This window comes from Tinamus guttatus, unplaced genomic scaffold (assembly GCF_059628265.1).
Source record: "Tinamus guttatus ecotype Peru unplaced genomic scaffold, ASM5962826v1 Tinamus_guttatus_pri_ptg000366l, whole genome shotgun sequence".
Classification (NCBI taxonomy): domain Eukaryota; kingdom Metazoa; phylum Chordata; class Aves; order Tinamiformes; family Tinamidae; genus Tinamus; species Tinamus guttatus.
In genome coordinates, this window is record NW_028288900.1 from 160035 (window position 1) to 174853 (window position 14819).

Below are 14819 nucleotides of genomic sequence, written 5' to 3' on the forward strand. Positions count from 1 at the left end.
CCCCTGTCCTGTCTACATTCACCTTTCCTCTGTTGACCCGAGGTGGGCTGCAGTACTTGATTATGAACTGTTGTGCCAGTCATTCTCTCTGCCTGTTCTGTTTTATTAGAAGTAAATGTAGCTGAGTCAATCATCTCCCTTGATCAAAGAATGAAACGAGTCGCTATAAGATATAGTAGTGGTCTCTCAGTAAATCATTGTACTCGCCAGCAATGTTGCAGACCATTGCCTTAATTAGCAAAACTTGTGAAAATCAATGAAAATTGCATCTAAGCACAGGGGAAAATATCTAATGATGCAAAACTAACATATCACTATAGCTAATATAAGAATCATGAATTTCAAAATGGAAAAAAAAATACAATAACATCTTTAAGCCTGTATGTAAAGCTTTATGTGAAAGCCTTGGGTAAAAAGATAGCAGGAAAGGTAGTTTCTGCTCTTCATAAAGGATGTCTTGCAGTTTTGGAGTCAGATTAATTTTCCGTTGTAAAAGATGTTTTTACTTTTAAAGATGGAATGCTGTGTTTCATCCTTTAAATATTTGTTGAAAGCTGAAATGATGGAGACGGCAGGCAGATTCTAACAGTGGTGTCATTGCTTGATTCAGAAGAGTTCTTGTGTGTGAAATACTTTGAATCTCATAACCTTTCTTTTTGCCTTTTACAGAGGGGTTACAACGAAATCCGTGAAGTTAAGCAGTTTCATTTCACTGGCTGGCCCGACCATGGAGTTCCTTACAATGCCACCGGCCTGCTCTCGTTCATACGGAGGGTCAAACTGTCTAACCCCCCTAGTGCAGGGCCCATTGTTGTGCATTGCAGGTGGGTACAGGAGAGGTAGACTCATTTTCCACACCTTCCTCCCTGAGCCTGTGTAGCAAGCTCTTGTGAAGCACACAGTGTTTTTGAAGTGTTTTGTTGTCCTGTTTTTGAATTGCATAATTCACATTGCAAGCTTAGGACAACGCTGTACACAGAAGCATTCATAAATAACTCAATTCTAATACAGTTTTCCCAAATAGAATAGTTGGACTTTTCTTTTTCCTGTGAGAGTTACATTAGCTAAATCATGGGCTCTAGGACATTTTAGGTGTCCTACAAAAATTTTGTGACAGCACTCTAGAGTGAAGCGTAGTTACAGCTGCTTTGATGGTTTGGTGTTACATATAATGTCTGAGCAGATCATTAATTTAAATCAAAGTAAACAAGTAGATGAATGAAGATGGAATGAGGTTAATGGCAGCAAATACAGCATGTTGTTTCCATGTAGGCTTTGAATGGCTTGTATTTTGGGACACAATCCTTTGCAAATAGAATTTTCTATCAATCAGAGCTGTCAAATGTTCAATTACATTCAGTAGATAAAGCTATTAATATTGTTCAAATTTTAAAAAATCACTCCGAAAAAATGTCTAGGACTACATATAAAAGCAAAATGAATCTAGAGATCTTTCGCTTAATGAAAAATGTGCTGCCTAAATTGTTTTAGAGTTTGGCTGTACACTTGAGTTTCTTGTTGTAATATTTCACTTGAAAATTATTACTAATCATACCAAATAAAAAAAAACTGTTATGTTTTGAACTATGTGAGCTTAATCATCCTCCTGATTTCAGTTTAACTAAGAATTAGTTTTTTACTGTAAGTATTCATCTGGGTGATAATTTTTTGCTATTGGGTCAAATCTGATAAAAATTGGTTGTTCACCTCAAAAGATTTAAAAGGCATTATGAAGAAGGGGAGGGAAAATAAATATTAGGTTGTGATGAAAGAGAATTTGCATTTTACAAATGCTTTAAAGGCAAGTTTATAAAGTTTGTAGGTGTTTTATGGGGGCATTGTTAACAGTATTTACTGATTACTTTTAGTGCTGGTGCTGGACGAACAGGCTGTTATATTGTGATCGATATCATGTTAGATATGGCAGAAAGAGAAGGTGTTGTGGACATCTACAACTGTGTCAAAGCTTTGCGGTCCCGTCGCATCAACATGGTGCAGACAGAGGTACGGCACTTTCCCTTCGAAGGACCTACTGCTTTTTCAAACGTGCTAGATCAGAATTTTGCTGTCACTTTGAACACCACAAACACCTGGCAGTGGATCTGGGGAGGGGTTATCCCCACTGGGAGGCATTACTGCAAACAGAACTACGATCGTGTAGCAAACCTGCCAACTCTCTCTGTCTCCATACACAAATACCCATCTAACTTTGTAAGAAAAAGGAAAAGTAAGGGGAATTTTTAGGCATGGCCCTACAATAGGTTCATTTGGCACATCTGTCCTCAGCCCCAGTACCCGCAGCTCTGCAAAAGTAATCCCAAAGTTGGAAATTCACTTTATTGCTACCAATTTTGAACCCATTTTATCAATTAAAGCTTGTGCTGCTTTAGCTTCATTGTTATCCATGTTATGTAGAGGAAGCTGGCACAATTCATGCAATTTGCTGTAGAGACGAGACATATGTTCTTCCTAACTCTTGAGGTAAGTAAATAGTGTAGGTGCTGTGTAAAAAATGACAGGAGACCTGATGATTGAAAAAATCGGTATCTGGGACTCAGAGTATCTCAAGACAAGCCAGAAAAAAATGGGAAGAAACATTGTTCCTGTTTGGATGCTCTTGAGTTTATTACTAGCCTAGAGCCAGCTATCAGTAAATTGGTGTACTAGCTTGCATACACATAAGGAGAATGCAGCATGCAAAATAACTGCTAATCATGTGCAGTTCTTGCAACATTTTACGCTTTTTGCTAGTTTTACAAGAATGAAAGCTATTTTAAAGAAGAAAATTAGTAAAGCCAGCAAGTCACTGACATACACACAGAAACCCACAAACACCCCAAGAAAAGTGAAAATGTCCTATTAAGTAAGTTGCTATGTCTGTGCTCCTGAGTTTTACTGAGTTTAAATTACCTTTAAAGAAAACATGCTGATTAACTACATTCCTGGCATGATGAGGGTTTGTCATCCTAAAAGCAGTATCTAATAGATTGATGGACACTGCCTTGAATGAAATATAGTGTTGCAGGTAATGTGTTTATTCTAAAGGAAGTAAAGATTCTTTGTTTCTAAATGGCTGCATATATTTTTTCTTCCTCTAATTTGGTAGGAGCAGTACATCTTTATTCATGACGCCATTCTAGAAGCTTGTCTGTGTGGAGAAACTGCTATTCCTGTCTGTGAATTCAAAGCTGCATATTTTGATATGATTAGAATAGACTCTCAGACAAACTCTTCACATCTCAAAGATGAGTTCCAGGTATTTGCGGTTCCTCCTAACTCTTCATGTGACAACAACCTTTGTTGCCTCTGGCTACATTTAATTGATTTTAAAGGAAAGGATTTGTGTATCACATATATAATGCTCAGTCCCTTTCTTTTGTTCCACAAAATACAGCATTCATGTTTACATACTTGGCAAAGTTGTTTTTGAACATGGAAAACATGGAATTATTTGAAAAAAATAAATAAAGCAATTATCTGGCTGGAATAAGGAGCATTGACTGGGAATCTGAGAGAGCTTTTACTTGCATCTGTACAGCAAAGGCACAGTTCTTTGGAACTCCAATAACATCCTCTTTGCTTTATTCCTTTCTGAAGGGATGGTGGCAAGCAGGATGTGTTTAGTGCAGAGAACGCCTTTTGCACATGCAGTTTAAATCCTCTTGGAAAGTCCAAGCCTACTTAGCAAACTTTTATTTGCTAATGATTCTGCAGCGTTGCAACATTTAAAATTAATAAGTCAGCAAATGCTGAGACCATTGCTTCCGAGCGTGACAGCAGCCTCCTCTGTTCCTTAGACGCTGAATTCGGTGACCCCGCGCCTGCAAGCTGAGGACTGCAGCATAGCCTGCTTGCCAAGGAATCACGACAAGAACCGCTTCATGGATATGCTGCCACCTGACAGATGTCTGCCTTTCTTGATTACTATTGATGGGGAGAGCAGCAACTACATCAATGCTGCTCTTATGGATGTAAGAGACTATCTCCTTTGTCTGCATAGTGTGCCATGAAAAACTATGTAATAGGAGAGAGAGCGCTTGCGGGTTTAAGAAAGGGTAACTCTTTCTTGCTGTAGTGCCCATTAAAATAGTCTTAACAAAGAAGGGGGGAAGTGGTAGCCTCCTTTCCCCTCTGGCCCCCTACGTTGTGTAGTTTCTTCATAATGCTTGATATCTTAGTCTTCTGCATCCTTATGTGACCCGCTGGAAAACTCTCCTTTTCAATAGCGTTGTAGAAAACCCCAGTCTTCTGAATCTCAGATCTCAGCAGGATCTCAGCAATCTGTTGTTTGTTGGAAAATAGAGATTACCTGCCTGAGGAAGAGGTTTCTATTGTAATTTTAGTAAAAAGGCTACATGTGTTGAGGCAGGGAAAGACAGAGGAAGAGACAAAAATGTTTCTTTGGCAGATTTGGTGATAGGGGATTTCTTTCATGTTCATATTTTAAATTGCAGCCATTAAAGATCCTTGGAGTTCAAGCAGTGGTGATGCCATCAGGGAAAAGGGTGAATTAGTGGAAAGAACAGAGATGTCAGATCCATCATGCAGTTCATCACACGTGTGCTGTGATGTGGCTTTGCCTGTGCCTACTGTTAGTGTTTCCAAAGTTAGGCCCCTAAAGCCATGTTTTCAGTAAATACCTAAATAAAGGGCCTGATTTTCAGAGTATCTCGCTTTCCTCAAAAAGTGAACTACTGTCAGGAATGGAAGTGTCAAAAAAAGATGCTGGAATGATATGGAAACTAGCAGCAGCAGTCATCAGGACTAAATGGTATAGGTCCTGGCGGTCCTGTCTGTGCTAGAACACATTTAAACCTCTAGCAAAACACAATCTCTGATCTCAAAATTAGCTCTTGTGCCAGGAAAATGGAGGAGTAGCATGTGTGAGACCAATCTATTAGCGAGTCATGGGGGCTGAATGGATGAATTATAGAGCAGTGAGCAGCATTCTGGTAGCAACTAAGCTCTTTAAAATTGCAGTTAAAAATTACATTAAACACCTGGACGAAATGGATGTGGTCTGGAGGAAGCAGCTCAGCTGTGCAGAGGAGGGGGCTTTGGGGAGAAAGAGTGACAGGCTGCGTGGCAGGAAGATGCCCTGGGTGGCAAGCAGAGAGAGAAGCAAAAGCCAATATATTAACGGATAAGCAATCAGAGGCAAGTATGGAAAGGCAGAAGTGGTAGCAATAAAAAAGGAACTAGTGCTTATAATTCTAAAAGGAAAAAAAAAAGCAGCAAAGTTAAGCATAGGTATTACGCTAAGGGGACATAACAAGGCTATAAATACAGGATAAAAAATGTGGATAATAGAAGTTTCTGGTTCTACTTTCATAATTTTCTTTTATTCAGAAAGAGGTGCCCCAGAGCTGGGCAAGAAGAGGAGGATTTACAAAGCAAAAGAGATATTGAAACCTTTCTTTTTCTGCACTGTACTGTGTCCCTATCTTCTTTCATAAGAATGCCTCCCAGTGGGACAGCAGATATCCTGTCTGTTCTTTTGGAAAATCTGAACCCAAGGACATTCTCTTATCTTGGGAAGGTCCAGAAACGATGGGCAAGAAGGCTAAGAAAGAATCAGCTAGTACATGTTTTATTCCTTGATAATATAAGGGAAGATTCTGGAGTGATTGTTCCTCTTTGCTCTGTCATCATTTCTAGGCAGTAGGACACAAGCTGCATGCCCATGCTGCTATCCAGACTTACTTCCTGCATTAGAAAAAAATGGCATATGCGAGGGAAAGAAAATTGTCATTCTCCTTACTCTGCTATCAAATAAATACTGGTTCTAGTGCATTAACTGAATCATTTGTTATCTTCACAATGTACAGCAAGTAGTAGCACCAAGTGAAAAAAAAAGTTGCATATTTTTTTCTTCCTCAGCCTCACACTGTGCTCTTCAAGGATATGTCAATATAATACACATGAAGATCCCTCATCTTACCCTTCAAACAAGCAAGCTTGCATGCTTGAAGTGTTTTACATATCATTCCAGGTCCTTCTCCTAAGTTAATTTACAATACTTAGAACAGTAAAAAACATTCACACTAGATAGAAGCATAGGTACTAAACACTTAGCAGGGGCATCTCCACAGTGCACACTGCTGTCCCACAGCTTCATCTTCAGATTGGATATTTACGTTCCCATTCACCCACAAAAATATTCGCTGTATTACTCTGTTTTTCAAATTAACCTTTTAGAGTTTCCTTTCTAGTTCATATCTGTATTCCTTCACTAAATTCAAGAATTCTTCCATGTATAGTTGCATATTGCCTACAAAAAGCCTCTGTCCTCTCCTGTTCTGTTCGCTGCTAGTAGTTTATGTGCCGCAGGGACTAGTCCCTCTGTGAGTTAGTCTGAGCCAACCTATATAGGGCCAGAAATCCCTATTTGCAGCTGTGCCTACTGCAGCATACAGACAATAGAATTGGCTGTCATGAGAGAAAAATGATATTTCTGCCTAAGCACGCCATCCAGCTATTTAACTTCTGCTTTCTGGTGGAAATTAGGTCCAGTGAACTCGATGGTTAGTTCTTCAATCTGGTAAATGTTGTCATAAGCGAGGCATCTAGTTGTCAGCCAACGCACTGCTTCATTCCTTTCCGACTTCACTGTTTCTGCAGCTTTCTTCTTTCAAAACAGAAGTTCTGCTTATAGACAGAGACCATAAAATGTGAAGAGTGTTTTAGCAGAGGAATTAAAAGGTTTTTTGGTTTAATAGTAGTGCTTTGTGGGGCTTTCTTGAAAGTCTGCTTGATATTATCTCAAAGATAAACCTTTAGTGAACAGCAAGGGCTGTCTGTACTTCCTAAGAAAAATACAGTGACCCTGTGGTTGCGGCTCTGAAGCAGAATTTTGAGATTGAGCTTAATCCCCAGTTCAGTTGTAGAGTTCATGTGCAACCTGGTGTGAATGAACTAAGCCTTTGAGCCTCCGTATCCCTCACCGTGACACAGGGAGGGAGCTCCCCGGCACAGCAGCTCGAGTGGAGTTACCCAAGCCTCCGCTCGGCATAGCCCAGAGAGCCTCCTCAGTGCCACGTGCGCATCCGAACTCGAGCAGGACCTCGGCCCAAGCAGAGCGACCTCTTTGTTCTCGCTTGAGACAGCAATGTATTTTTAACAGCAGCTTTGATGATATCTGGTGTATTTGATGTCACAGCTTTGTTCTATTTCTGTATTTCTGCTGCGGAGTTTGCATGGAAGTTATGAAGTATTTCCTTTACTAACACTAATGACATCGTTTGCCTTTACAGAGCTACAGGCAGCCAGCGGCTTTTATTGTCACGCAACATCCTTTACCAAACACTGTGAAAGATTTCTGGAGATTAGTGTATGACTATGGCTGCACTTCTCTTGTGATGTTAAATGAAGTCGACTTAGCACAGGTTAGTCTGGGGATTGATTTTTCCATGAACCTGTGTATGGCATTAACCACTTTGGACTCTCTGTTTGATCAAAGTGTAGAGCAGCACAGTTGCCCTGTTGCTCTGCTTTACAGAGACTAATTAACATGAGGTGCTCAGCAAGGGGTGCTGTCTGCGGAGGAATTAGTCTTACCTTTTGATCATGCCCGTTTTGCTCTGCGCAGGGCTGCCCACAATACTGGCCTGAAGAAGGAATGCTGAGGTACGGCCCCATCCAAGTGGAGTGCATGTCCTGTGCCATGGATTGTGATGTGGTAAACCGTATTTTCAGGATATGCAACCTAACAAGAGTAAGCATTATCTTAAGTCTCTCATGTTTTTTTTTTAACACTGCCTGAGCTACTATGGTTTTACTTTTAAATGATGTTGGTGTTCGTCAGACATAAATCAGAGAAGTGTCAAGCATCGATGTCTAATACTGACTTCTACTACTTTTCTTCAGCTGCACAGTAAACCGAGAGAGCATTAAGGTGAATGACTGCAGTTCTGTAGTGCTCTCTGATGGCTGTGTTAGAAGATGTGTTAGAAGTATTCCAAGTCTCTGTACAGTGAAAGAAAAAAACATGTAATGAACATGACTGGTATGACATAATGACTGGTATTTAATTCATAGCTTTCCTAAGACGTTGTGTGTGATACAGCAGAATCTGAAGGACTTATGGTGTGTATGTAACCAGTACCACCTTCATTTTAAGATGCGAGCACCACAGCTTAGAATACTGTGACACTCTACATAGTAGAGTGTGAAAAAAATTCTGAAAATTGGTCTAGTTCTTGTTCATCCTTGTTACGAATAGCTTTCATTGAATACTGAACTTGGGGACCACCAGTTGTGACTTTCGGCATACTTCTAGCTTTCATTAATGGTGAAGGGTAGCTGTGAGCCATAGGGAAAGCAGAAATCGCTCTGTTTACAGACCTATTTTATTGTTGTTGTGGTTTTCTTTGGGGATCATACTTTGCAAAAACCAGGGATCAGTTTGCATGCAGCCAGTATTTTATCCAAACTTGTTATTTATTCATATTCAAAGTTAAGAAAAATATTTTCAGTTCTCCATACCCTATTTAGAAGATTAAGCTGTACGTACACTGGGTAAATATTAAGCCATAACCCTTTTTCTGTTGTATATTGAGATTTCCTCTTTTCTTTTTGGTTCACTTCTCATTTTCACTTCTTACAGATTTTAACAATGACGTTTTTACTACATTATTGATGCTAAGGGTGAATACACAGAACTAAAGGAATTTGCCCATTTACAGGAAGTCAGGATGAATTTCATTAGTGTTTGGTAAACTGTGATATTGTTTGAATATAGTTACTTTTTTTTTCCCCCTTAAACTTTAATTCTGTTCCTTGAGTCCAAGTCATATGAATTTGCAGAGAGCCTGCCATGCAGTACATACATGTTGGAATCTGTCCATGATGTGAACATTTAGGTTTCAACTTAATTTTCTGTTTTGTTTTTCTAAATCTACCTGTAAAGGTGCTATATTGATCTAAAAATCTTTGCTTTCCCTCAGCCACAAGAGGGCTATCTGATGGTCCAGCAATTCCAGTATTTGGGATGGGCTTCTCATAGAGATGTACCAGCTTCCAAGAGATCTTTCTTGAAGCTAATCCTCCAGGTTGAAAAATGGCAAGAGGAATGTGAAGAGGGGGAGGGACGGACCATCATTCATTGCCTGTGAGTAGTTCTGGCAAAGTCAGTTCCTGCTCCTCAAACAGTAGTTTTAATTTTAAGTTCCAGCAGCATTCAGATGGCTACATTCTCATGCATATGCCTTTCTTACCATAAAAAAATAAAATAAAATAAAATAAAATAAAACAAAATGTACCTCTAGTACTCTAGATCAGCCTCTGGTCAACTTCCAGATTTGTCTGTTAGGTCAACATATCATGGGAAGGAATATTGTGGATACGATATTGCAGTGGTATACTGCATATTGTTTCCTTCCATAATAATAGCATGTTTATATACAAAGTATGTACAGATTGATTTCTTTTGCACAATTTCATTTTTTTTTGCAGGTCTTTAATGCTAAGTGCCAGTTATTAATTTTTCATATACCTCTTTCATATGTTCTCTTGCATTTTCTTCTTCAAAAGGCTACTATATTTTGAGCTTTTTTTAGACTGGCTATGTGAAATCAGAGAAATATTCTGTAACCTATTAACTGATCCTGAAATACTGTTGGTAAATGACTAGTGGCTGCTTATTTAGTCTGATATTTAAAAAGAGATGGGTAGGAAGTACTCAATTCGTTAAATGTGTTACCAGCAAAAAAAAGAAAAAGCTGGCATAGGGGTTGAAAAGGCAGCATCTTTTCTTCCCTGACCAGAAAATGACCAGAATCTTTCCTATCTTATTTAAATATAAAGTTAGAAATTGAATTATACATTTCTCTTTCCTAAAAAAAAAAAAAAAAAAAAAGTTTCTACTTAAAAGCTCAGAGTTACCTTGTGACTGCAGTAATATATGTGAACTCTTCCTGCCCACCCTGCCACAGTATCCACCGGACCATCTGGCTAATTTAAACTTAACAAGAAAAAGCGCCTATCCTAATTTCTTTGAAATGAAGATTAAAATAGTTTGGAAGTTTTCCCAGAGATCAAGAAGATATCAAATCAGTTGTGCCCCAGCATTAGTCTGGCTTCATAATCATCCTATTTGAGGGTGATTTAAATGAATTGCCTTCTAGAATTAAGTGGAAAATGTTGTACTTGCTGTTGAACTTAGGTTTTAATTTTGAATGCCTATGTAAACTAGGCTGTAGCCCAGCTGAGTGACATGGTGGAGTTTAAGGACCAAATTCAAGATAAGTTATTGCATGCAAGGTCAGAAATAGCAAATATCTCTGTCCAAATTCACTGAGGCTTCAAGGAGATAGTGGAAGACTGATCTTGCTCTGGGAGTCTTGAGTCACTCGTCCTTAAGAAATTAAAAAAACTGAAGGGCCAAGTAGGTGGCCTTTTATACAGTTGTGAGGTTTAATCACCTATTTTCCTTGTGTGTAGAAATGGTGGTGGCCGGAGTGGGATGTTCTGTGCCATCGGAATCGTGGTGGAAATGGTGAAGAGGCAGAACGTGGTTGATGTTTTCCATGCTGTGAAGACCTTGCGGAACAGCAAGCCCAACATGGTCGAAACTCCAGTAAGTGTGGCCCGCAGTGAATAACACAGATTGATGGGCCCCCCAAAGACTAACAAACTCAGTTATTTGCTCTTTGGGCTGTTGGGTGAGCTGCACACCAGGCCCTGTGTCTACACAACAGGGAAACCTATGTTGGTCTTCAGTAGAAAGAAGAAAGGTACCAGTTTCTTGGGTTTTTCGCCTCCTATTGTAGTATACACTCCTCGGAGGCTGCTTGTGATTCTAACCACGAGCATAAGGTTGGGAAATGTTACATCCTGCTATGTAAATGTGTGTTGTGTACACACTGGTTAGACTCGTCAGAGGCTTGGCTGAGCATCTACGTTACTTTTCTTGTAGTGGTTCGGTGCTTTTCGCAGAAGACATTTTGAGTTAGCAGAATGCACTTCAGCCTCCCAAAATAACCTGGTGTATTTGAAGCGAAGCTGCAACGTGTTCTGCTCACTTAAACCATCTTGAAATTTTACAAAGCCTTTCACTTCTTGGTTGGAATAAGCTGTAAGGTCCGGATCAGTAGCTGGAGATATGAATTTTTTGCTTCTTAATAACCGCTGCTGGTTTGGAGGCTGTACTGAATAATGAGATATGTCTGTTACTCAAATTTCTAGTAGTGAAAATAATACCTCCAAGCTTTAAAATCAAGGAGATTGTGTTCAGTATGCTGGAGATTAACATTTAAGCAATATAAAGCTGAATTAGCAAAGCAATGAGGCTAAATTAAATATTTTTACATATACTGCCAGAACTCAAAATCAGCTTTTGATGAATGAGCGCCTATCTATCTATCCCTGCGATCCCTTCAGTCTCCAAAACTGAATGTTGTGGAAAGTCCTTTAAAAAAAAAAATTGCATCCTGAGTGGATGTTTTTTTCCTTCTGATAGCTGAATGTGAAAGCAGGTTAGACAGTGTTTTGGTGTTTCTGCCATTTGACTCTCCCGCTGCTGAGAGTCAGTGTCACTTTTCAGCCAGATGGCTGCCTGAAGCATAAAATTCAGAGATGCCAATTGAAATTAAAAATATTTTGCAGCTTATGCATAGTGAAAATTGATTCTGACCTTGTGAACTTGTGTCGTGAGCAAAGTAGCTTTAGCTGCCTTTTCACATGCTGCCCCTTTCCCAGGTGCCAGCTCTTGCTTAGGACCATGTAGCTTCTGTGGCAGGATTTGCTTAATTATTGTTTATCTCTTCCATCCATTGGCAGCAGATAAATTAAAAAGATAGTTAAAATGGTAGCAGATAAAGCATTCTGCAGCAGCAGTAATATCAGTCTAGTAGCTGGTTTTGCTACAAATCCTTTACACTCTGCCATGCTGTAGATGTCTCAGACACAGCACACTGAATTACTGCCTGCGTTTCAGTTCACTGCTGGGAGGAAAACAGGTCAGATCACATGGAAAATTACTTGTGTCGCTGTAAAGAGAGGCCAAGGTGTAGTGTGTATGTTCCTGATAAACAATCTCTAAACTCACATTTCGTTTCAAAATGGTCCTGGATTCCATTGTAGCTTTTATCTGTACTTACTGCATTTCCGTAGTGAGGTGTTTGTGTTGTGAGGGGTTTTATTCAGAACCCTCGAGCAGCAGCAGATGTTGAGTCGTTAGAACACAAACCAGGAAAACCAATATAACACTGTCAGGTGCCCTACATTCAGCAAGATGATCAGATAACAGAAATGAGCAGCGCAGTAAAACCTTTGAGATATCCCCACCACTTCCTGCTAATGGATTGTTCTGGCTTGCTTTGCAAACACAAATAAATCACCAGAGCAGGTTCATTTTGTGTAGTTGTAAGGGCAGTTGAGATTGAATTCATTTCCTTGTTTTTTTTTCCTCTCCTTATTGCCTTCTCCTCTCTCCTTTCCCTTTCCCATCCCCAGGTGCTGCCTCTGAACAGCACTCTTGTTAAGGAGAAATATTAAGCAAGAAAAGGTTGGGAGCTTTACTGCTTTACCTCCCCTTCTAAATGTGTCTTCCAATCTCTGGCATTACAGTACTGTTACTACAAAAGCAGACCTTGTATCAGAGCTCAACATTCCCAGGCTATTAGCATCAAGCAGCAGGCACTAGTGTTAGCTACTAAATGTCGGCTAACTTGAATGTAAATTAGGGTTGAGGCTCTTCCCCACAAGAATGCTCTGATGGATAATGAGGACTTCCAGGTTTGATAACTAATTCAGAAGCTGGAAAAAAATCAGGGAAGGGAATCATTGTATTTTGTGGTCATTCTTTTCTTTCCACTTTGATGGTTAATCCAAGTTTTAAAATCAGAACTAGTAATATCCTTGTGTAATAGAAAAAAAAATTAAGTATGTCAGGCTTGAAGACAAAATTGCACAGTAGATAACAAAGAGTTATGTTTGTAGATATCACTGTTCTTTCATATTTTAGAATTATGATTTAACTTTTCTACTTTTTTTCCCCCCCTTTAAAGGAGCAGTATCGTTTCTGCTATGACGTTGCATTGGAGTACCTGGAATCTTCTTAGTTAGAATGGAAGTGATAAAGTTCACCAAATATATGAATCTCAATAAGCTGTTTTGACAACAGTTCTTGATCCTGTGAAGAAAGATTTTAGGGGAAGAGGGGGGAGGGGGATTTTAAATTTTAAATGCAAAGTATTTTTCATATGAAGTTGTGTATCTTAATAAAAAAACTCAATCTGTTTCTATGCCTGTATACAGTATCAACATCTAGTGCCACATAAATACTGTTTAATGAAAAACAGAGTCAGAAGAGATTTGCGCAAATTAGGACTTTTCAGTGTTTGTATATGCAGCCGTCTCTCAATTACAATAGAGCAACCATCTGTTGCATGTATCAATATTTCCTATATGGTATTAATTTTCTTTCTTTTTCTTTTGATACATTGTTAAAGTAAAATAACAGTGCAGATTGATAGTAAGGTTCATTCTTTATACGTTTCAAGTGTTGCATATATATATATTATATATAGTAAAAAACTGGCTTATTTTGTTTTAATGTGCAATGATGGCTGGTTCACATAAAGATCTTTATAAAGAAACTTAAACATAAGCCAAAGACTCAAGTGTAAATATGTCTATATTGAGAAAGCACATGTATTTATTGTTCACTTGCATTCCTTTTTTGATGGCTGAAAAAAAAGAAGAATCATTTTTCTTGAAGAAAGCTTTTTTTGCTGAAATCAAGTGTAAACAATTTTTGTAGTTTATTTTTTGTATGTTTTAGTGTAAGTAGAAGACATACTTTTTATGCATAGACCAGGAAACATCGGTATAGTGGTTTTGTTGTGTACATGCTTGTGATTCAAATCCATGTAAACAACTCACTTATAGAAGGTCTTTAACTATAGGACCAAAATCAAAACATTTTGCTGAAAATGTATAGTTTTTCACAGTTGCGTTAGTTAAATATCGATCAAAAGACTCTAAATGGAAGGACACACATCAGAATGGCCTTGCCTATGACTTGCACAATATTGGAAGTAATTTTTAAGCACCATTATAATTTCAAGAGAAGCAATTGTTTAAAAATAATCAAGCACAGATCAAAAGGACAGCTGCTGGACAACAAGATGGCACTAGGTATGCCCTTCAGGGTTAAAGGTATTTGTTGAGCAAGTTGTAAAATTAAGCAATGTTTATTTTGATGTTTACAAACATGTAAGCTCTGCTTCCGAGAAAGCAAAATTTGAATAAAACAATGCCAGATTCTGATTATAGTGGTGGTGTACAGAATATTACTGTGCGTTTGCTTAGTTTGTATCCATTTGTTCACAAGTTTTCATATATTTTGCCAACTAAAATCTTTCCGGTCTCTGGTTGGTCTTTTTTAGAAATGACGGTAAAACAATGCGGTGCTTATAAATATTATGTAAAGAGTGAATTAAACTTTTATTTAAAGATTATTTTATATCATTTCTTAGTTTGATAACTTCTTATGGACATTGATAAGGAGTCATTTTTGTCTTGGAAGAGCTATATATTTGGATAAGAAACATCTCAGCAGTAAATTATGTTGCATTTCACTTCAGTATTTCAAAGAGTATTTGGAAATAATCCATTTAATCTGCTTGAAAACAGGAATCAAAAATAAAGTTTCTTTCTTTACTTCAGACACTTGGAGCCATTCAATATCATAAATGGCTGAGAAATGTTTATGCTACTTTGAGATTTTTTCCATGCTCTCATCTGTATTGTGTACAGATCTACCTCTTCCAGATCTTAAAAGAAGAAAAAAAAAAAACTGATTCTTTTCTTATCCT

The 14819-nt window shown here is 38.4% G+C and overlaps 1 protein-coding gene across 1 annotated transcript in view; it reads left to right on the plus strand.

Annotated features, from left to right (window-relative positions):
* PTPRK (protein tyrosine phosphatase receptor type K) overlaps window positions 1-14271 on the plus strand; it is a gene marked incomplete at its 5' end in the record, with an annotated part of 159971 nt that extends 145700 nt beyond the window's left edge. The window contains 9 exons of the mRNA XM_088530310.1: window positions 670-824; window positions 1869-2004; window positions 3107-3256; window positions 3798-3971; window positions 7254-7385; window positions 7589-7714; window positions 8946-9109; window positions 10441-10576; window positions 13008-14271. Coding sequence (XP_088386436.1) covers window positions 670-824; window positions 1869-2004; window positions 3107-3256; window positions 3798-3971; window positions 7254-7385; window positions 7589-7714; window positions 8946-9109; window positions 10441-10576; window positions 13008-13061 — 1227 coding nt within the window. The remainder of the gene's footprint in view (window positions 1-669; window positions 825-1868; window positions 2005-3106; window positions 3257-3797; window positions 3972-7253; window positions 7386-7588; window positions 7715-8945; window positions 9110-10440; window positions 10577-13007) is intronic.
* Window positions 14272-14819: the final 548 nt, after the last annotated feature.